At 47.8% G+C, this 20,561-nt stretch overlaps 1 protein-coding gene and 1 long non-coding RNA gene across 8 annotated transcripts; one reads left to right on the top strand and one right to left on the bottom strand.

The window, feature by feature from the left end:
- Positions 1–10: 10 nt before the first annotated feature.
- Positions 11–5,852, bottom strand: METTL17 (methyltransferase like 17). 2 transcript variants are annotated; one of them, XM_025439465.3, is made up of 14 exons: positions 5,752–5,852; positions 5,492–5,645; positions 5,262–5,396; positions 4,128–4,209; positions 3,803–3,884; positions 3,391–3,464; positions 2,839–2,933; positions 2,416–2,486; positions 2,114–2,221; positions 1,776–1,844; positions 1,086–1,136; positions 754–846; positions 335–522; positions 11–260 (listed from the first exon to the last, which is right to left on the bottom strand). In XM_025439465.3, exons 1-14 carry the CDS (start codon positions 5,839–5,841, stop codon positions 137–139), a joined length of 1,416 nt encoding a protein of 471 aa, XP_025295250.1. In that variant the 5' UTR covers positions 5,842–5,852; the 3' UTR covers positions 11–136. The 2 variants fall into 2 exon arrangements, with proteins under 2 accessions (XP_025295250.1, XP_035555321.1); XM_035699428.2 differs by having other exon boundaries at positions 339–522.
- LOC112654832 (uncharacterized) lies at positions 5,801–18,562 on the top strand. 6 transcript variants are annotated; one of them, XR_003133408.3, is made up of 6 exons: positions 5,801–5,940; positions 10,689–10,966; positions 14,011–14,126; positions 14,688–14,879; positions 16,315–16,462; positions 17,818–18,562. It is a non-coding gene; the product is annotated as an uncharacterized LOC112654832 (long non-coding RNA). The 6 variants fall into 6 exon arrangements; XR_007402509.1 differs by lacking the exons at positions 5,801–5,940; positions 16,315–16,462 and adding exons at positions 6,056–6,106; positions 6,850–7,439; XR_003133407.3 differs by lacking the exon at positions 16,315–16,462.
- Positions 18,563–20,561: the final 1,999 nt, after the last annotated feature.

Genomic DNA, 20,561 nt, shown 5'->3' with positions numbered 1-20,561 from the left:
ATGAGATCCATTTCTACGCTTTGAAAACTTTATTATTATTAAAACCTCTAAAGCGAGAACACACAGGGCTACCAGCGCTCCCACCCTGGATGCCAGGTAGCTTCAGCCTTGGCAGGCCTAAGGAAGAAAACACTTGTTACGCATCCTTGTCGACCCTCAGGGGGTCTTCAGCAGGGGACGGGGGCAGCTCCGACTCTGACGGTGTGATCACGGGTAGAAGATCTCCCCAGGAGCTGACGCGAGCACAGCGATACAAATCCCTATAGTAAAGAGAGGTCAGTGTGGGCTGCAGGGTCCTGCCAGCTGTCCCCAACTTTGGTTACAGCCTTGGTACCTGCCATGCTGGCGGGCTGTGATCACAGCGTGCTGCATGTGCCCATCTGGACAGCACAGGTGACAGTGCACGTGGCGTGGCCGTTTAAGGACAGGCTGAGTGAGACGCGGCCATCGAGGAGCTTCCTCTGGACGCCCCCGGGCAAGAATTACCATCGAGAACTTCTCCTCTTTTTGCTTCTTCTTGTTCTGAGATAAAAATATAGAGACGATTTGAAGGGAAAAGAGATGGGAAATAAAATCATGACCCCCCCTCCCCGAGTCCCTGCAGCCCTTTTCATACTCTGTAAGCCATGCACACCCAGGCCCCCAAACCTCCAGGCTCTTCGCTGACTTCCCCAGCTCTGCCTGCCTCGTACTCTTTATCATCTGCCCCCTCGGACTATTTTCTCTCTGCTGTAGGGTTCTCCGGATACATACCCAGCTGAAGGGGATGCAGTGGTAAGCCTGAGAAAAGCTACAGGCCAGAGGTTTAGAGGCTGCCAACTGGGGACAAGGAAGTTCATGTGGACACTGTGAACACGGAAAAGAACCAGAGAATCATACAACTGAAAACTCAGAGTGGCAGAGTTAAGCAGGGTGAGGGAGATGGGGGCACAGGAACCAGGGGCAGGGAGAGCGGGGAACAACCAAGACCGAGACTGGACGGGGACACAAGACAGCAGAGACTGGCTCAGCTTCACCCTCTCACTTTTCCTGGCCACAGCGGAGTTCAGGTCTTTGCGTGACGGAACGGCAGAGACAACACTCACCGGGGCAAAGACAAAGCCAGGTCGAGGGTCCAGAGGTGACTTCTCCTTCCCCTGAAATAAAAAAAATCAGGCTGGGTCTGAGGGGTGTATTCTTGTAACTCCGCGTCTGTACTCAGTAAACGGAGGCCTCCTTTAACGTTCAATTCTGATAATGACTAACTAGGCTCCTTGAGTTAAGCTGGCTGCTTCTCTAATACTCCAAACAAAGGACTTTTTCTTTGCAGGAGGAGTAAAGCAGGGACTTGGCACGTAACGTGGTGCTCTCCCTTGTCAGCAACCTCTACTTGCAGAAAGGTCCCATTGCAGGACAATTCAATTCACGATCATCCACTGGCTCACACCATCCCCAGAAGATAAGGTTCTTGGCTTAGCAATGCCCGGAGTCAGGGGTCCGCGCACTTTTTCTTTTTTTAAAGGCCCAGGGAGTAGACAAAATCAGTTTCTGTGCTGACTTGTCAACTCCACTCTTCGCAGGCCACATGGCACATACGAAGATGGGTGAGAGGCCAGATGTGCCCGCAGGCCCTGGTTGGCTAGTCACCCCCCTGCACCGTAAGGAGTGCGCGTGCTAACACCCTGAGCGTTACCCCACCACTGCAGGACTCTGAGCAGTGAGGCTCTTCGACTCGCAAGGGAGTAGGGCTAACTGGCGAGATGGTGGCGCAGGAGTGAAAGGAGAAAGAATCCTACCTTGAGGACCAGGTCCCTGGCATCCATGAGAAGGCAGTGGCCAGCTTTTGTTCCATTCTCTACCAATATCTGCTCACCAAAAAGGAGAATAAGCATAAGCCCTGAATTACACGAGGACACAAATGCTAGCAGCTCCGTGGGAACTTCGCCGAGGGAGTCGAGGGCCCTAAAGGAAAGGGCCATCCCCACAGCAGGTGGGGCTGCAGAGCCTAAAAGGGGGACGAACACACCTACGCTTGAGAACAACGGTCAAGTTCCAACGGAGACAAGAGAGAAGGAAACGCGTGAGATCCGTGAGGCTGCTTTACAACTTGAAGGGCAGAGGAATTTCAACTCACCAGAAAGTGACCTGTCTTGCGCCACAGGGTTTGGATGGTCTCAGTGCGGTCAGCCTTGCTGGGCAGTTCACTTAGGGAGAAGGCCGACACCACCACATCGAACTGGACCTGAGAACCAGACGCGGCGCATGATGGACCTGACACTCCCCCGGCCTGGCCCTTCCGGGAGCGTCACAAACTTCCCTCCCCTCGTATTTGTTCTCTTCTATCTTCTAACACTCCAGGCTGGGTTGCAAAACTGAAATCACAGTTTTCCATCTGCCAAATTCCACATTTAAGATTCTCTGAAGGTCGTCACTTGCCTTGGGTGACACAGGGAGAAACTGCCTGAAGAAGACACCTGGAACGTGAGGCTCCCCGGACGCTGAGCCACCTGTGGAGTGAAGCAGAGGCGTGGCAGCGGTGAGTGCGTAGGTATAAAATGATGTCTCGGCAAGAAACACGCCCCCAAGGATGAAGGACGCCACTAGGGAAGGGCGAGATGCAAAAGGGTAAGCAAACTTGCAAAGGGCTGGGGAGACTGGGTCAGCTGTCCTTTCAATCCTACCCGACCCATCCACGGCCCAGCAAAGGCCTCCACCACCCTCTGCTCAGCTGTGAGCTCGCAGGAAATCAGACTCCTCTTCAGCTTTTAGCCCCCCTCCACTCCCCGGTAAAACACCCTTTCCAGTTCCTGCTCAACTCCTCCAACTTTACAAGAGCCCTTCCTTATCCTTTGTCCTCACCTCTCAGTAGCTTTTCTGCCAAATCCAACATAGCAGCTGAGCTGTCCACACACATATACTCACGGAGGCTCTGGCCCCAAGCACTGTGAGCGGCCCTGAGGTGGCAAAATATGAATCACCATTTCTCGCGACAGTGTCAGCCCTAAGAGAGCCCTCTGCCCCCAACCCCACCCCTGGGAAACAGAGTGTTAGTTTAAAGCAGTTTTCTTATTTCATTTAGGACTCCTTAAAAAAAAAAGGGCAGACTCAAAAAACGATCTGTAGGCAAAAAAAACAAACAAAAAACCAAACAAACAAAAAAAACCATCTGGTGATATGCCCTGGACTAAATTCCGTTTCTTTTTTATCTTCCTAAACATGGGTCTTTTGCTCATCAGAAGTTCCTTTAAGTTCTGGCCCTAATCCACATACCCTCTTACGTCTTACCCGATCCGAGGGACTAAACATTCTAGTTCCCTACTCTCTCCTATTCTCCCCGTCTGGTCTCCCAGTGTCTTGGGGTGTCGTACAAGGCTCTCTAGAGCTAGAAATGACAGACTGAAAGAGACTTACCAAGTGACAGAGCCGGTACCCGAGCCAAAGTCCATTAGGGTTTGGGGCTGGAACTTGGGAACTCGAGTCCGGATCTGCAGAAACACACAATACCCCACAGCAGAGTTAGCGGATGCCTCTCTACGGCCCCTCTGCATCAGGGGAGCACGGCAGGCCAGATGAGATGTGAATGTTCCTGGAGAGTCAATGGAAACACTTAATACAATGGGAACCTCCTGAAACAGTGATTTTTAGACCTTTCTTGGGTCACAAAATCCTTTCAGAGGATAAACAGAGCTGCTTTAAAAAATAAATAAATAAAAAAAAAAAAAAAAAAAAAAGTGCATGCGTTGTCCCTAGAATCATACCCCAGGAGACCACTTTATGCATAAAGGAAGCGATGGTTAAGGGTTGGAAGCTGAGGGGCTTTCACCTCATGGAACGCCCTGGAGACCGCTGCAAAGCCGCCATCCAGTCTTGCCGCCATATATACCAGGCTCAGTCTCTCATTGTAGCTGCCAGAAAAACCAGAGAGTCACAGCCACCAGGGAATAACGCCCATCCCACAGGCATGAAATCTCTAGAGAGGGGAGAACTCTTACTCCCGGGGCTGAGTACTCTCACTCCTTGGAAGGTAGGGGTCCTGAGCTACACACCGGGCAGGCCTCCCAGACGTGGACTGTGTCTCTGTGCTACCCCAGTCTCCAGCTAAAGACAAGATTTCTTTCCCCTTCTGTAGCCTTTCTAGTCCACCTTACGTCAGTTCTTGCCAATGGTAGGTAGTTCTGCGCAGGGTTTGCAGCACGGCTTGGCGAAGCCTCTCCTCTGCCGGGGGGACGTCTAGGGTGAGAACAAGAATCCACGGTGGGGACCGGGGACGCACAGGGCTCAGATCCAACAGCTGAAGATCGGCCTGCCCACGTCCTCTGCAGCTCCCATCCTGGGCAAAACCTCAAAGCTCACGAGAAGCCCAACCTAGGGGGGAAAAAAATCTCAGGTAGGAGTCACCGCGAGCACCATCACCGCCACGGCGAATCAGATGGTAGCCTGCGTCTAACGGCAGCTCGTTCATCAATACCAACCCCACCCCACAGGTTTTGTGCTCTTTTATTTTTTATAGATTTTATTTATTTATTCATGACAGAGAGAGAGAGGCAGAGACACAGGCAGAGTGAGATGCAGGCTCCATGCAGGGAGCCTGACGCTGGACTCGATCCCAGAACTCCAGGATCACGCCCTGGACCAAAGACAGGTGCTAAACTGCTGGGCCACCCGGGGATCCCCGACTTTGCGCTATTTTAAAGGGAAGTGTTGGGGATCCCCGGGTGGCCCAGCAGTTTAGCACCTGTCTTTGGTCCAGGGCGTGATCCTGGAGTCCCGGGATCGAGTCCTGCATCCAGCTCCCTGCGTGGAGCCTGCTTCTCCCTCTGCCTGTGTCTCTCATGAATAAATAAATAAAATCTTTAAAAAAATAAAGGGAAGCATCTCGAAGATTGAAGAGCATCGCGTAAGCACGGTATTCTGTGGATTTTCTCCGGGCTGTGGCGTCTCCGACGTTCCGAGAGGGAAGAAAGCGGGGCCTGGAAGTCTTGGGGCTCAGGATGGCGTGGGTCTGCGGGCCGTGTCCCCCCAGCGCCTACGCTGCACCGGGTGAGGGGAGAGCGGGGAGCACGGGATGCATAAAGGCAGGTGTGTGAGATGGAGAAGCTTCACGGTCGTGAGAGCGGCTCGCTGAGCCCTGCCTGGCCTCCGGGCCCGCTAGGGAGCCGCGTTCCCGGAACACAAACGTAGGCCGTCCCGACCCGGGGCGCCCGGGAGAGGCAAGGGCAGCGGAGGACCCCGTTCGGCGGGACGCGGGCCCTCCGTGCGGCCGACTCTCCTGCAGGCCCCACCTGCGTCCTCCAGCAGCCGCTCCTCCAGGCGCCGCGCGCGCCTCTGCAGCTCCTCCGGCTCGACGGGCACACGGCGGCTCCACAGGTAGTTGCGCAGCGCCGGCACCTGCGCCTCCACGCCCGGCAGCGAGCTCTCTGCGGGTCGGGGATGCAGCGCCGTCAGCCGCGTGCCGCCGGCCCCCGCCCCCCGCTCCGCCTCGGGGCTCGCTCCGCCCCGCCCCGCCACTCACCGAGCAGCAGGGCCCGCGCCGCGGCGGCCAGCACGGGCGGCACCCGCACGCACGGCAGCTGCAGGACGCCGGGGTGCCGGCGGTGTGGCCTCCGCCCCAGGAAGCCGGAGCTGTTGTCCACCTGCGACGCGCCCGGCGCGACCCCCGCGAGCGCCTGCGGGCGGGACGGAGACGCTGACCGCGGCCGGGAGCGCCCACCCGCGGCAGCGCCGCCGTTCCTGAGCCCCGGGGTCCCTCCGGCGCGGGGAGCGGGCACTCACTCGGGACCCGGGGGCTCCGGGGGCTCCTCCGCGCCCGCGGCTACACCGGCTCAGCGTCAGCAGCGGCCGCAGTCCCCGCGCGGTCGCCATGGTGCCGGAGGCGAGCCGGAAGCGGAAATGACGAGACCTGTGACCGCGGAGCAGCGTCAGCCAATGAGAAGAGCGAGTGCTTCTGGTGGCCAATAAACGGTCGGTATCACCTCGGAGGGGATCTGCGCTCGGGTGGGGGCGGGGCCGGGCGGGCAGAGGGCGGGACCGGAGGCGGGGCCAGGATAGAGGGCGGGGCCGGGCGAGCAGAGGGCGGGGTCGGAGGCGGGGCCGGGGGCGGGGTCCGGCCCCGCTGCCCCGAGAGCAGGTGGGAGCGGGGCTGGAGGGCAGGGGGCGGGGCCGGAAGCGGGGCCAGGCGGGCAGAGGGCGGGGCCGTAGGCGGGGCCAGGATGGAGGGCGGGGCCGAGGTAGGAGGCGGGGCCGGGCCGGCAGTGGGCGGGTCCGGAGGCGGGGCCAGGATAGAGGGAGGTGCCGGGGTCGGAGTCCGGCCCCGCTGCCCCGAGAGCAGCTGGAAGCGGGGTGGGCGCGGGGCTGGCGGGCAGAGGGCGGGGCCGGAGGCGGGACCAGGGTAGAAGGCGGGGCCGGGCAGGCAGTGGGCGGGGCCGGAGGCGGGACCAGGGTAGAAGGTGGGGCCGGGCCGGCAGTGGGCGGGGCCAGGGTAGAAGGCGGGGCCGGAGGCGGGGCCAGGATAGAGGGCGGGTCCGGGGGCGGGGTCGGGCGCCCCGCTGCCCCGAGAGCAGCTGGAACCCGGGTGGGCGCGGGGCCCCGAGGCTCGCGTCCCGAAGTCCGGGGGTCGGATGGGCGGGCGGGGACCAGCCCCTTCCTGGGCGCCCCGGAGCCGCGCCGGACACAGGGAAACACTGCACCTGTGTTCCTAGCCTTTCTCTCTGGAAGACTCCGAAGTCTTGGGGTCCCCCTCCTGTGTGCGAACGGCGAATGCAGCTAGGGAAAGATAAGAAAAAGCAAATGGAGGGCCCCCCCCAGGATAACAAAATGATAGTCCATAGATTTTTTCTTTTTTTTTTCTTTTCCCCATGTTATTCCACATAGTACGCTGTGCGCTTGGACGAGTAGGTAACGCGCAGAAGGTTAGGTGCCCGATGCTGCGGGAAGCCCATCCACGCAGCGAGGCGTCCGGGAGACGGAGAAAGGGAGTAAATGGTTGGAGGTCACGCCCAGGATCGCAGAGCTTGTTAGATGACAATTAGATTTAAACCTGGGCAGGTTAGGGATGCCTGGGTGGCTCAGTCATTTGACGGACAGACTCGATTTCAGCTCAGGTCACCATCTCAGGGGCTGGGAGATTGCGCTTCCGGCTCAGCGCCTGAGTTGGCTTGAGATTCTCTCCCTCCCCCCTCCATGCTAAATAAATAAATAAATAAATATCTTTAAAAAAAATGAACCTGGGCAATCCAAGTCTGAGCTTTACCTTTATTATTATTATTATTTTAAAGTTTTAATTTATTTATTCATGAGAGACACAGAGAGAGGCAGAGACACAGGCAGAGGGAGAAGCAGGCTCCCTGCGGGGAACCTGATGCGGGACTCGATTCTGGGATCTTGGTATCAGGACCTGGGCCAAAGGCAGATGCTCAACCACTGAGCCACCCAGGCACCGCTGGATCTTTACCTTTAACCAGGTGCTCTACTGGAGATTGTTGGCATTTGAATGCAAATGAGCAAGTTAACTAGGAACCATAGGCCCAATGTCAATTATGATCACCATAGCAGGAGATCTAAGGAGTATTTTCATAGCTGCCTAGAGCCTAGAGCCAAGATCTGCTTCTCCACATGGGTTCAAGGGACAATTCCTTTAAACCTCATACAGGCCTCTGTTCCTGAAGAGAAACGTAGAAGAAGGAGGTTAGTGGGGCAAATTATAGGTACCGTCACTGCAGTTGATCTCAGGGCTGCTACTGGCCCCCATCCATTCTCTCCTTTAATATCCATTCTAATTTCCCCTCACCCCCCCTCTATCATGTTCTCATTCTCAGGTCTTAGTGGCTGACCTGGTATTACGACCCAAACATTCATTCCTGAGGGGTCCAAACCCTTGATAGTCCTATCTCTCTCCGGCTGAGATTGGTAAACATCCATACTCGCAGTTACGATGGAGCTTGGGAATTCTAGGAAGCACCCAAATAGATCACTTGGGTTCTACATGCATTCCTGTCTATCCCCACTGTGTAAAAGCAGCCCTATCTCCTTCCTCCTGCTAAGCAGGACTATTTCACCCTGACAGTCTGGTAACTCCTCTTTTTTTTTTTTAATATTTTATTTTTAAATGATCTCTACATCCAACATGGCGCTCAAACTCGCAGCCCTGAGATCTCATGCTCTACTGGCTGAGCCAACCAGGCACTCCTGGCTATGCCGCTTCTTATCTGCTGGTCCCTGGACCCAAGAAATCCAAAGTGTCCTGGCAGCAGCTGTTGTATGTAGTTGAATGAGAACTTCAATGTGTCCCTTGGCGGGAGTGCATCCACTTTGGGTACCTGGACCTTTGGCCCTGCAGAGCTCAGAGTTACAGACATGAACGTGCAAAATTTCCCAGTGGGTCAGTGGGCGTGTTGTTAAGTGGAGCCACTCCTGCTTCTGCTTTCTGGTTGCTGAAACCGTGAATTCCTCCTGTTGAGGCCACAGTATAACCTGGAGGTCTCTGGTTTAATAAATACACGATATCCTGAAGAGGGGTACCCATCCTTTCAGAATGTTGCCTCTGAGCTGTTACTATAGCTGTGCCTTTAGGAAGCCAGTCTCCCCTCTCTTCCTTCCCTCCTTTCTCTCCCCTCCCCTCTTGCCTTCCCCTCTCTCTCCCCCTCCACCTCTTTCTTGGAGCTGGAGTGGGCCATGTCTTTTCTTTTGGTCTGAAGTAAACACCAGTCAACTCTTCTCCTTAGTCCTCTACTTTCTTGCAGAGGTGAAGTGATATTACTGAAGTATCTTCAGCAGAAATTAGTGGAGCTGTTCTGAACTGCAAGTAAATAGATTGTCATAGTTTAGCTAATTCTTGGTTATAGACCTCTGTGACTTTGGTTTTACTTATTGAGCTAGAAGAGCCATCTGGTGATCATCTTCACTGCCTTTTCATCTCTGATGTTTACCTTTTATCTTTCCCATATTTGATAAATGATTTGTCCTCACTTGACCACTGATGCAAGGTACACAGGAGGTTCCAAGCCATGGTCTTGGTGCCAAATGTGCAACGTTCCTGGTTATGACGGGCTCTTACTGAGATAGAAAGATTTTCTCTTCTTCGTTCAAACAAACCCCCAGGAGCTAGTTGGGGAACTATCTAGTCCTCATTTGTAAGGCACATGGATACTGACGTTACTGGTTATTACTTGTGATAAATAGACGACATCCTCTTTCAACCCTTTCTTCATAGATTAAAGCTCAATATTTGACATATGCTCTATAATTATTATTGCAAGCAAGGTATGTGGGGAAAGGATTTTTAAAATGCAGGCACATGTCTACTTATTCCCTACTATACATATGGCATTTAGCATACATAGTGCTTGCCACATCAAAGGCACTCAGAAATGTCAAATAAGTATTAAAGATCTAAAAATGTCCCTCTGTTGTCTTCACAAAGAGTGTATATATATCAAATATCCTTTGTTTCTTGGTGGCCATTGGGTAGTTTTTATTTTTTCAATGGAATTCCATGGGCTACATTATTTGTATTCCTCTCGTGTGGTCCTCTTTTCCTATTTAGGAACTTCTAAATGCCTTTCCTTTTGTTGTGTTTTAGACATTTTTCAGAAGGCAAAGGTTTTGTGTTATTTCTGCTTATGATGGTACTCTATGTTCTCTATTTCTATAATTAGTTTCCCACCTTTTGCCAAAGAATGTTTCTTCTGTCTTTGAAGATTGATTCTGTGTCTTGTATTTAATGTTCATTTTTGGAATCTCAGTATATTTTAGATCGATTCTCTGGGAGCCAAGTGAGATGCATTACCCTTTTTTCCCCCATGCAATTAAGGGGAAAATATCATTGTTAGCCAAATTACCAAACTCATTCAAATGTCAGATGTTTAGGTTCCCGACATTTGACTAAGCTTTGTAAACTATACTTGATACAATGTAGAAATGGTGATATAATATAAAGATATCAATAAATTCCAAAATAGGAATTTCAGGTTAGTAGGTCCTGTTAATAAGTTTGGGGACCAAGGTACATATTCAGCAGGTAGACATTGTGTATTTCCACCAGCTGGACTGTTGCTGGAATGCAATTAACATGACCCTGGTCTCAGGATGATGGTTGTCCAAGAGAGGATGAGGCCAGGAAAATTCTTAGAGTGACAGAGACTCATTAGATTGGCCAAGTTGAGTGAGAATAAAATTGTTGAATTTCCTCACTACTTACAGCCCATTGACAAGTCCTTGAAACAGGCAGAGTGACATTCCTCTAGGGACTCAGCTGCCCCACTGTTAATACTTTGCTCAGGGCAAAAGGCAATCTTAGCTCAACCCTCAGGATCCTGTAGGTCTACTTTAACATATAGATATTCCTTTGGAAGCTTCCTTTATCTCTACCCGCCCACCCCCAAGATACATGTTGGCGATCATCCCCTAAGTATAGGACCCCCCAATATACATCTGACAGGTCTCATGACTCAGGTTTTACTAGACAGTAATAAATGATCTTTACCCAACAATAGCTGGCTCCCTCAGGGTCCTAGAAACCTTGCTTCCAAAATTCCTTAGAGACTTACACCATCCCTAACCCCTCCAAACTTGAAAGTATACAATGGGCCCCTCCTCATGACCCCAGTGCAACTCCTCAAGTGCCCTGACCCTGCCTTAACAAGGGAGAGGGGGGGCTTGCTGAACTGTACCTTTTTTTTTTTCTCATCTTGGACATGTATTTTATTGTATAGAAATTTCCTGCCGAATTTTTCAAGAGATGCCTATGAGAATCTAAATTGGAGAACAGGGACAGGCAGGCCTGTCAGCTCTTCCTGCAAAACCACACAACACTGGGACAACAATTAGCCGAGCCTTAGGGTACAAGGTGATGGACCACCCAAGGTACCAAAGATGTCTCAAAAATTCTTGGCCGTCGCCTTTGAACCCTACTGTCTTTCCTATACCATATGGTGCCCAATATGGGGCTTTGAGTCTTTTCACCTGGACTCTGAACCTCAATGCAGACTTGGTGAGTACTTTCTCTCCTCTTCCTTTACTCTCATTTCAGGGGCTTTTCAAGGAATGTAGTCTTTGTTTGTTTGTTTTTTAAAGATTTTATTTATTTGACAGAAAGAGAGCACAAGCAGGGGGAGTGGCAGGGAGAGGGAGGGGGAAAAGTTTCCTTGTGGAGCAGGAAGCCCAAAGCAGGACTCCGTTCCAGGACCCTGGTATCATGACCCAAGCCGAAGGCAGATGTTTAACCAACTGAGCCACCCAGGAGCCCCAAGGAGTACAGTCTTATTAGGACACTTTCCTGTCGATTGCTCAGGCTGTAATCCTCTAGCCCGTGGCTACTCTACAGGGAGGAGGAAGCCTGTTTTTTGGCTGGAAGTTAGTGCCTAGCTGGATTGGTAATAAGACCCAGAAATTCGATGCCCTCTCTTTATTCCTGTCCGTATACAAAGTTGTCTGGGGCACGGGATAGCCACCAAAGTCACCAGGACAGCTGCCAATCTTAAGACTCTGTGTGATGTTTCCTCCTCATTGGCCTAATGTGATTCCCCTTAGCATCCTGGCCTAGCTGCTTCTGACTGCAGGACTTCCACTGGGAGCGGGCCAAAATCAGTGCCCAATGGAATTAAAACCTAACGGGGGACTGTTTCCTAGGGAAGTTGGCTGTAAGGACTACGTGTGTTGGAATGTTGCTTAGATCATGATGGATTTTTATCTTTACTATTTTTTGTCAATGTCTTCTACTAACTACTTAAGCTACAGAATTGGGTAATTTCCCCTTGTAAAACTCTTCTAGTGTTCTCCATGGGCTAAAAACAGGGTGCTTCAAGGCACCCAACTGTAGCCTAGGATGCGAAGAGGAGGGGGTGTGTGACACTAACATCCCTCCCACAGGGGCCTTTATCATCAGCTGTAGTCATAGGAATTTTTGTTTGAGGGACGCCTCCAGTTGCTTTGACACCAGGAACCTCTGACATATCCTACAGGTGGGATGCTACCCCAGGAGTGGCGGGGGGTGGGGGTGAGGGTGGGGGGAGATTTTCTAGGTAACGGACCTTCTCGACTTCTCTTTTCTTCAGTTCATAAGGACTCTCCCTTGGGGGTGCCTTTTACCACACTGGAAACCATTCAGACTGCAAGACTTAGGAAAGGACTGATCTCCTGTCACATTGTGTGGCCTCAGGAGGATCTGTCAGACCTCTTCTGCAGAAAACAGGGAAGAATGTGTTTGCCTGAATGTGTCTGGCTAGTAAAGCTCCCCCTGACATATTGGATGATAATTATCTAGATAGGCTTCCTCCAGATAAACCCAAGAAGAGCACCCCCTGGATCTAACACCACCCACTCCAGATTTCCCCACTAGGGTATCTGGTAAAAAGTGACAACAGGATGGGGATCCCTGGGTGGCTCAGTGGTTGAGCATCTTCCTTTGGTCCAGGGTGTGATCCTGGAGTCCCAGGATCTAGTCCCATGTCGGGCTCCCTGCAGGGAGCCTGCTTCTCCCTCTGCCTGTGTCTCTGCCTCTCTCTCTGTGTCTCTCATGAATAATAAATAAATAAAACCTTAAAAAAATTGACAATAGGGAGGATCCAGGTGGGACATATTTGGTATTTAAACTAAGTTAAGTTTGGCGGTTTAATTAAGATAGACATCTTTAAAGTTATCAGCATTAAATATGAAACTTTTATTCTATCTAGGTTTGGTAAAGGTCAAGTAAGCTTGTGTTATCTCTGTTGCAATTTGTCAGCAAAAAATGACTTAAAATGATGGTGAATCTGCTCTGTCTCAAAGTTTTCATGGGTAATTGTTAAGATAGCTTTCAAAGTCTTTGGTAACATGAAACTTTAAAGTTTTGCTTGGATGATAAATGGGGTTAAAGTCATTGGACATCTAGGTCTTTTCCAAATAGCAGAAAGTGCTAACACATTGATTACTGGACATAGGTTTTTGTTTTTGACTTCTTGAGACATTAAGGATATTTGTGTCTGTTGGCAAACAAACATGCTTTGTGCTTATCTGATTCATAAATTTGCCATCTAAAGAGTTCTGGTGTAACAGTTCACAACTGGTTACTACTTAGTCTTCACTGGAGACTAAAGTTTCTAAGTGCAAAATTCTGCTAAATGTAATTAAGATTGATGGAAATAAGGGAAGCAACTCTGTATGCAGAAAGGTAGGAGGTATGTAAGAAAGATAATGGGAATGGAAATACATTTTTGTTGAAGGTGAGAGAAGGTGATTTTGTCCTAAATGAGACCGGTTGTTTGGAGAGAAATGGCTGCGGACAAAATCTGAATGCATAGGAAAGTTGTAGAAAATGGGAAAACTTTGGAAAGGAGTTTTATATTTGGTCAGGATGGACTAAGACTGAAATGAATGAATTTTAAAAAGATTGAAAGTCTGCTTTCCTTCTGTTAAAAGAGAGTTTTCTTGAATTGTTGGTCTGCTCTTGATTAAAAAATGTAAACAGTTGTTTTTTCTTTGCTTGCCCAGAAAAATGAGTTTCTAGGTTTTACCTTTATCAGGTCTTTGATGATCCCTAATCCTATTTAGTCATGTCAACCTTTTCTAAGGTTTTAACAAACTTCCTCAAGATTAAATCATAAACGAAGTTTTGTTGACAAATTAGGCTTGTTTATTTGGTACGTTGCATTCTGGTATAAGGTCATTGCACCACCAGATATTCTGATTATTGAAGTGTTATGTGTCACAGAAGTAGCTGAATTTCCTTGTCAATTGCATCATAATGAACTTTTAAATTGGATCATTACCAGTGTCCTCCATTTCTGAGTTCTTGTCATTTATAATGGTTCCTATTCCCTTGCAAAATGAGTTTCATCTTCAAGGAGATTCGTAAAAAGGACTTAGGACAAATACAGGTGCTTGATATCTTTAAATTCCTAAAACCGAAATGGGTAAGAATTTCCAGAACTAATTAAGAGACTACATTCAAACTGAACAAGAATTATTCACATGGGAATAAATGAATTTAAAAAAATGACTGTAGTTTTGTGACTCTTGTTTGAAACATCGATGATTCTCTAATGTTTGCTCTTCCAGATTAAGGAAACTTTCTCTTAAGATACCTATGACTTACAAAAATGTGGTAAATTATCCATTTGTGAACAAATTAAAGCATCTCTCTACCTGAACCCTCCAAAATTTAAAAGGTCTCAGTAAGTATTCTTTCTTCCATGGCAATCATAGTCATTTGCCTTCATTCAATTAAGAATCTGTCTTGCAACAGGACACCATTGGAAATATTGGCTATTTTACCAAGGTTTTGACTGGAACGTCATATTTGAGAGAGACATACATAGACTCAGATATGACAAAACAGCTTTAAGGAACTAAGGTTGACTTTATGAAACCTGGAGCCATAAATCCCATTGGAAATGTTGGCTTGACACCTTGCTTACAGAGTTCCTAGCAGCCTTACCAAGTGAGCAAAGAATGTCACTTTCTAGCAGGTACAGGAACTTCAGGATATATATTGGGGACCTCATGAAGAGGAATCCACCCAAACTTAGAGGTCTTGTAGGCAACATCTGATGGCAAATATTTGGCTTGGCTTCTGGCCTTGAGGCTAAGAGTTCAGCTTAGAGATTCCTTATAAAAATTCCGGCAAAGCAGATTTTAAAAGAATCTATATGGTCAATTGCTATTCTTGCTGAGCTTATGTAAATAATTAGGCCTATTTGTTAAAATCAGACTTTTTTTTTTTTTTTTTATGATAGTCACAGAGAGAGAGGCAGAGGGAGAAGCAGGCTCCATGCACCGGGAGCCCGACGTGGGATTCGATCCCGGGTCTCCAGGATCGCGCCCTGGGCCAAAGGCAGGCGCCAAACCGCTGCGCCACCCAGGGATCCCAAAATCAGACTTGTTTTACAAACAAATTAGCCTCGATTTGGCTATCTCTGGGAATAAAGGTAAGTTTAGAGAGAAAAATTATGTTTCAATAACACACCTTTGCAGATGTTAAATCCTAGTTCTGATTGTCTTTGAATGTCGTTTGCCTAAGCTAGACAGCTTTAGGAAAATTTTGGAGAAATTGCCATAGTAGCTCATGTATAGACAATCTTCATGCTTGTTAGTCTGTGTAGATAATAGCAAGACCCCATGGGCATACGATTATTTGAATAGCTGAAAAATGGAATAGATGCCACAACAATTGTATAACTTTAGCTTCGATCAATTCCGTAAGGCTGGGATGACAAAATTGCTCCTTAAAAGCCAGGCCATAACCTCGCTTCATGGGGTTAACTATGGGTTTGTGGAGATAATGGATGACCACACTTTATGATTAGATTGGATGATGCACTTGGGGATGCTCTTTTCTCCTGAAACAAGTCTTCTCCCACTTGTCAATGATTGTTAAGACTGGACCTCAAAGAGGGCTTCTTGATGGTTTTACCCCTTAGGCATATTTATCCTAGAAGCCACCTCTGTTGATGTATAATTGCAAACAAATGTTTTAGCCAAGCATGCAACAGCTCTCCTGGTAACAGGAGCCTCAAAGCTCACTCTGGAACAGTAATGACTGTAACGACTTCACATCAGGTCCAGAGTATCTTAGCGATCAAAGGCCAGCAATGGATGAGGGAAAGCCAGCTTATTTAATACCAGTCTATACTTATGGATATACCTCAAATAATACTTAAAACCTGTCGGATTTTAAACCCAGCTATCCTTATGCCTGGACCTGACCATTGTACCTTTATAGAGCACAACTATTCAGAGGTTATTGATTTTGTTTATTCTAGTCAACCAGATTTAGAAGATCCCCCCTTTTTAAAAGATGTTATTTATTCATTCATGAGAGACACAGAGAGGGAGGCAGAGACACAGGCAGAGGGAGAAGCAGGCTCCATGCAGGGAGCCCGATGTGGCTCGATCCCAAGACCCCGGGGGTCACGCCCTGAGCCGAAGACAGTTGCTCAACCACTGAGTCACCCAGGCATCCCAAATAAAATCTTTAAAAAAAAAAAAAAAAAAAAAACAGGATCAAAGCCCTAAATGACACTCAAAATTGCATTTTTCTAGTGAATACTTAAGGAACACAAATGTGTAAAGCAGTTTCACAAAATAAAGTGGGATTAGATGTTTTAACTGCTGCACAAGGTGGAAGTTGTGTTATCATAAAAAACAGAAATCAGGGTATACATTCCAGATTACTAACAAAATCTTTCTGGGTTTCTGACACGAATACTCAAATCAGTCAAATCTCTTTCCTTTAATGATTGGTTAAACTCCTGGACTGAAAATTTTTGTCAACTATCAAAGGACTCTTATTTGAGCTTTTTCTTTGTATTATTCTAATCATGTTTTGCTGTTTTCTTCCATGGCTCTCCACCTGGTGCCGAGGCTCCTTCACTGCTGTAACTTCGAGCCCACAGATAATCCTTCCCGCTCGGGAAGATCCATGCATGTGGTCTCCCTTGGCGGCTACTGCCTTTGCCTTTCCTAACTCCTATATCTCTAGGAGACCCGATGGACCAGTGTCGACCCATAGGTAGGGACATCTCTACACCCCTATTTGGCAGGAAGAAGCTACAGAAAATGAGACTTTCTAATCTCAACAACCTTAAAGATTTAAGGGTCACACTTGTTCAGGGGAGGGGCACCTGGGTGGCTCAGTCAGGTATAAATCTGCCTTTGGCTCAGGTCATGATCCCAGGGTCATCGGGCTCCCTGCTTAGTGGGGGCCTGTTTCTTCATGCCACTCTCCCTGCTTGTGCTCTCTCTCTATCTCAAATGAATAAATAAAATCTTTAAAAAAAAAAAAGCAACAAATTTTCAGGAGGGATTGATGTGGGAAACAAAAGCAGAAGAAAAGTTATTAAATTTCTGTACTACTTACAGTCCATTGACAAGTCCTTGAAACAGGCAGAGTGACATTCCTCTAGGGACTCAGCTGCCTCTCTGTTGACACTTTGCTCAGGGCAAAAGGCAACCTTAGCTCAACCCCCAGGATCCTGTAAGTCTACTTTAACATAAATATTCCTTTGGAAGCTTCCTTTATCTCTATCCACCACCCCCCCTCCACTCCAAGATACATGCTGGCGATCATCCCCCAAGCACATGACCCCCCAAAATGCATCTGACGGGTCTCATGACTCAGGTTTTACTAGACAGTAATAAATGACCTTTTCCCGACAATAGCTGGCCCCCTCAGGGTCCTGGAAACCTTGCTTCCAAAATTTCCTTAGAGATTTACACCATCCCTAACCCCTCCCAATTTGAAAGTATATAATGGGCCCCTCCTCATGACCCCAGTGCAACTCTACCTGCCCACAGGTCCTGTCCCTGTGCTTTAATAAAATCACCTTTTTGCAGCAGAGATGTCTCAAGAATCCTTTCTTGGCCATCAGCTTCGAACCCTAATGTTTTTCCTACATCGCCCTATTTATGAGATTTCTTAAGAACAATATAATATCATAATTTGACATGGTGAGGTGAAAACCCTCTATTAAAACAAGCTCACGGGATCCCTGGGTGGCGCAGCGGTTTGGCGCCTGCCTTTGGCCCAGGGCGCGATCCTGGAGACCCGGGATCGAGTCCCACATCGGGCTCCCGGTGCATGGAGCCTGCTTCTCCCTCTGCCTGTGTCTCTGCCTCTCTCTCTCTCTGTGTGTGACTATCATAAATAAATAAATAAATAAATAAATAAATAAATAAAAATAAAAAAAAATAAATAAAACAAGCTCACTGCAATGGGGGATGAATCTTTAAAAAAATTTGTTTAAGTAAACAAATCATACAATGTACAATATATGCCCAGTATTCATTGACTGACATCCTTCTGATTCATTTCTATGTATCTTAGAGCTATAAGCGCTCTTCTTTTTCTTTTTTCTTTTTTTACAGATTTTGCTCATTCATTTGACAGAGATTGAGAACACAAGCAGAGTGCGAGGGAGAAGCAGGCTCCGTGCTTGGCAGGGAGCCAGATGTGGGGCTCTATCCCAGAACCTTGGGATCATGACCCAAACTGAAGACAGATCCTCAACCAACTGAGCCACTCCGGCACCCCAGCAGTCTCTTCTTGTTACTCACTTTCCATTGTTGAAGAAAAAAAAATTCACCTGAGAATGAGAAGATCTAATTAAGATAGGGAAACTGCAAGGCCCCATTAAAAAAAAAAAAAAAAAAAAAAAAAGCTGTTTTTTTTTTCTCCCTTTCCTGTTTCTATTCTTGCAAGGACCTACACCCCTATCTTACACATGCCTAAGTGTATATCCTCCTTGTCGGGAACAAGTAGTTAATAATTTCTTTGGAGGCTTCCAGCACAGTGGAGAGCATCTGGGGAGCAACAGGCGAGAATAACCGGGCGAAGCCACATGTGTGTATTCCAGACCACTGGCCCTGGACATCTCCATCCTAAGACCCCCTGGCTCCAGGGAATAAGTGATTTATGATGCACTCCTGGTTCCTGTCCTTGTTCTGACCAGTTCCTGGCTGCTGGAGAGGACACATGCACCAGACCACAATTATCAATAAAGAGCCCAGACCCCAAGCAAAGATGAGACTTTCTCTCCTTTCCTTTCTCCGTATCCCAGATCCTCTTTCTGTGTCTGTATTCTCTCTATGTCTTCAATAAACTCTGCTCTCAGTTCTCTGCTCTTGTTTGATTTCTATCCAATGCCAAGCCAAGGACCCTCTGGGCTGGTCCTGTGGGACCCCTTCTGGGTCCTCAAACCTGGCCAACCTGCATCATAACTGGCCTTATTACTCAGTGCATGAATCAGAAACCATCCCATCTAGCAAATAGAGGGGAGCTTAGGAATCATAGGAAATGGAAGGTTTTCACAGGAAAGAGGGTGGAACAAGAAGTTATTAGCAAAAGAAAAAGAAAAAAAAAAAGGTTGTTTCAGATCAGGAAGTCCTCTGTGGATCAGGGGGTTTCATCAGGCCGATTACTGCACTAGTGCTGAAATTTCAGATTGACTGTTAAGAGGTCCTATTCCTGGGGTAAATTCAAATTAATTAAGTCTTTCTTTGCTGTTGTGGGGGGCAAATGATGACATTTTGGCCTTTTGTTCCTTTTCCTTCTCCTCCTCCTTCTCTTTTATTTTATTTAACACCATCAACTGAGAACTACAACCTGGGCTGGCCAGATGCCTTCTAGAGAACGGGGTTTCCACCAGTGGCTCCTTGTCATTAACGTAAAGGAAACCTGGGTGATGGGATGTGTACGGCTTAGAGCAGAGCCTCCTCAACAGGAGAAATAGAACACAGAGTTTTCCCTTCTGACCAAACCTGTAACAACATCTCTGTACCAGAAGACACCACTTTCTGAGTCAAGCTGGGCTGTCATCTGTGAAATCTGGCAGAAAGTGAAAAATAATGACAATTTTTATAAAATTCTGGAACAGAATGTTATTTATTTTTCTATTTTATTTATAAATTTTATTTATCCATTTTGTTTTATGCTCACTTTGAGAAAAGTTTTAGAAGAATGAAACTGCATGTAGATGAAGTCAAGCCAGCACATCATAAATTTCAGGTTTTTATCCGTAAAATATCTACCTCCATCTAGGCTGGCCCAGATCTCCTTCTATATGTTGAGGGGATCCCTGGATGGCTCAGTGATTTAGCGCCTGCCTTTGGCTCAGGGCGTGATCCTACAGTCCCAGGATCGAGTCCCACATTGGGCTCCCTGCATGGAGCCTGCTTCTCCCACTGCCTGTGTCTCTGCCTCTCTGTCTCTGTGTGTGTGTGTGTGTGTCTCATGAATAAATAAAATCTTTAAGAAAAATTAAAAAATTAAAAATATATGTTGATTAAAGAGAGTCTTGGGTTAGAAGAGCATGCATTGGGGTGCCTGGGTGGCCCAGGAGTTAAGCATTCCACTCTTGGTTTCTGCTCAGTTCTTCTTTTTTTTCTTTTTTCTTTTTTTTTTTTTCTGCTCAGTTCTGATGTCAGGGTTGTGAGCTCGAGTCTGGCTCTGTGCTCAGAGGAGTCTGTTTGGGTTTTTCTCTCTTCCCTCTGCCCCTCCCTTGCACTCTCTCATTGGAATAAATAAATCTTTAAGAAAAAGAGCGTGCATTTCTGTTTTGCCAGCAGTGAGGTATGTTGTTAATGCTGTTAAAGAAGCCCCAAATGGAGTCATTTGTCCCCCACAACAGCAAAGAAAGATTTAATTAGTTTCAATCTATTCCACGAATTTGACCTTTTAATAGTCTGAAATTTTCTGATCTGGGCTCCTGCAGTAAGTAATATACATGATAAAAACCCTGCAGCTCCCACTCCCCACCCCAAGATGTCCTGGCCTGATACAATCCTTTCTTTCCTTTTGCTAATAACTTTTTGTCCTACTCTCTTTTCCTATGAAAACCTTCCATGTTTTTATTATTTTTTTAAAGATTTTATTTATTTATTCATGAGAGACACACACAGAGAGGCAGAGACCCAGGCAGTGTGTCTCCCTGCGGGGAGTCCAATGAGAGACTCATCCCAGGATCTCGGGATCACAACCTGAGCCGAAGGCAGACAGTCAACCGCTGAGCCACCCAGGTGCCCTGAAAACCTCCCATTTTGTTTGATTCCTAGAAGCTCCCTTTTACTTGCTAGATGGGATGCTTTCTGATTCATGCATTGATTAATAAAGC

The sequence above is a fragment of the Canis lupus genome, chromosome 15 (assembly GCF_003254725.2).
Source record: "Canis lupus dingo isolate Sandy chromosome 15, ASM325472v2, whole genome shotgun sequence".
Taxonomy (NCBI): domain Eukaryota; kingdom Metazoa; phylum Chordata; class Mammalia; order Carnivora; family Canidae; genus Canis; species Canis lupus.
The sequence above is the reverse complement of the archived record's forward strand: the minus strand, read 5'-3'. Positions and strand labels throughout refer to the sequence as shown.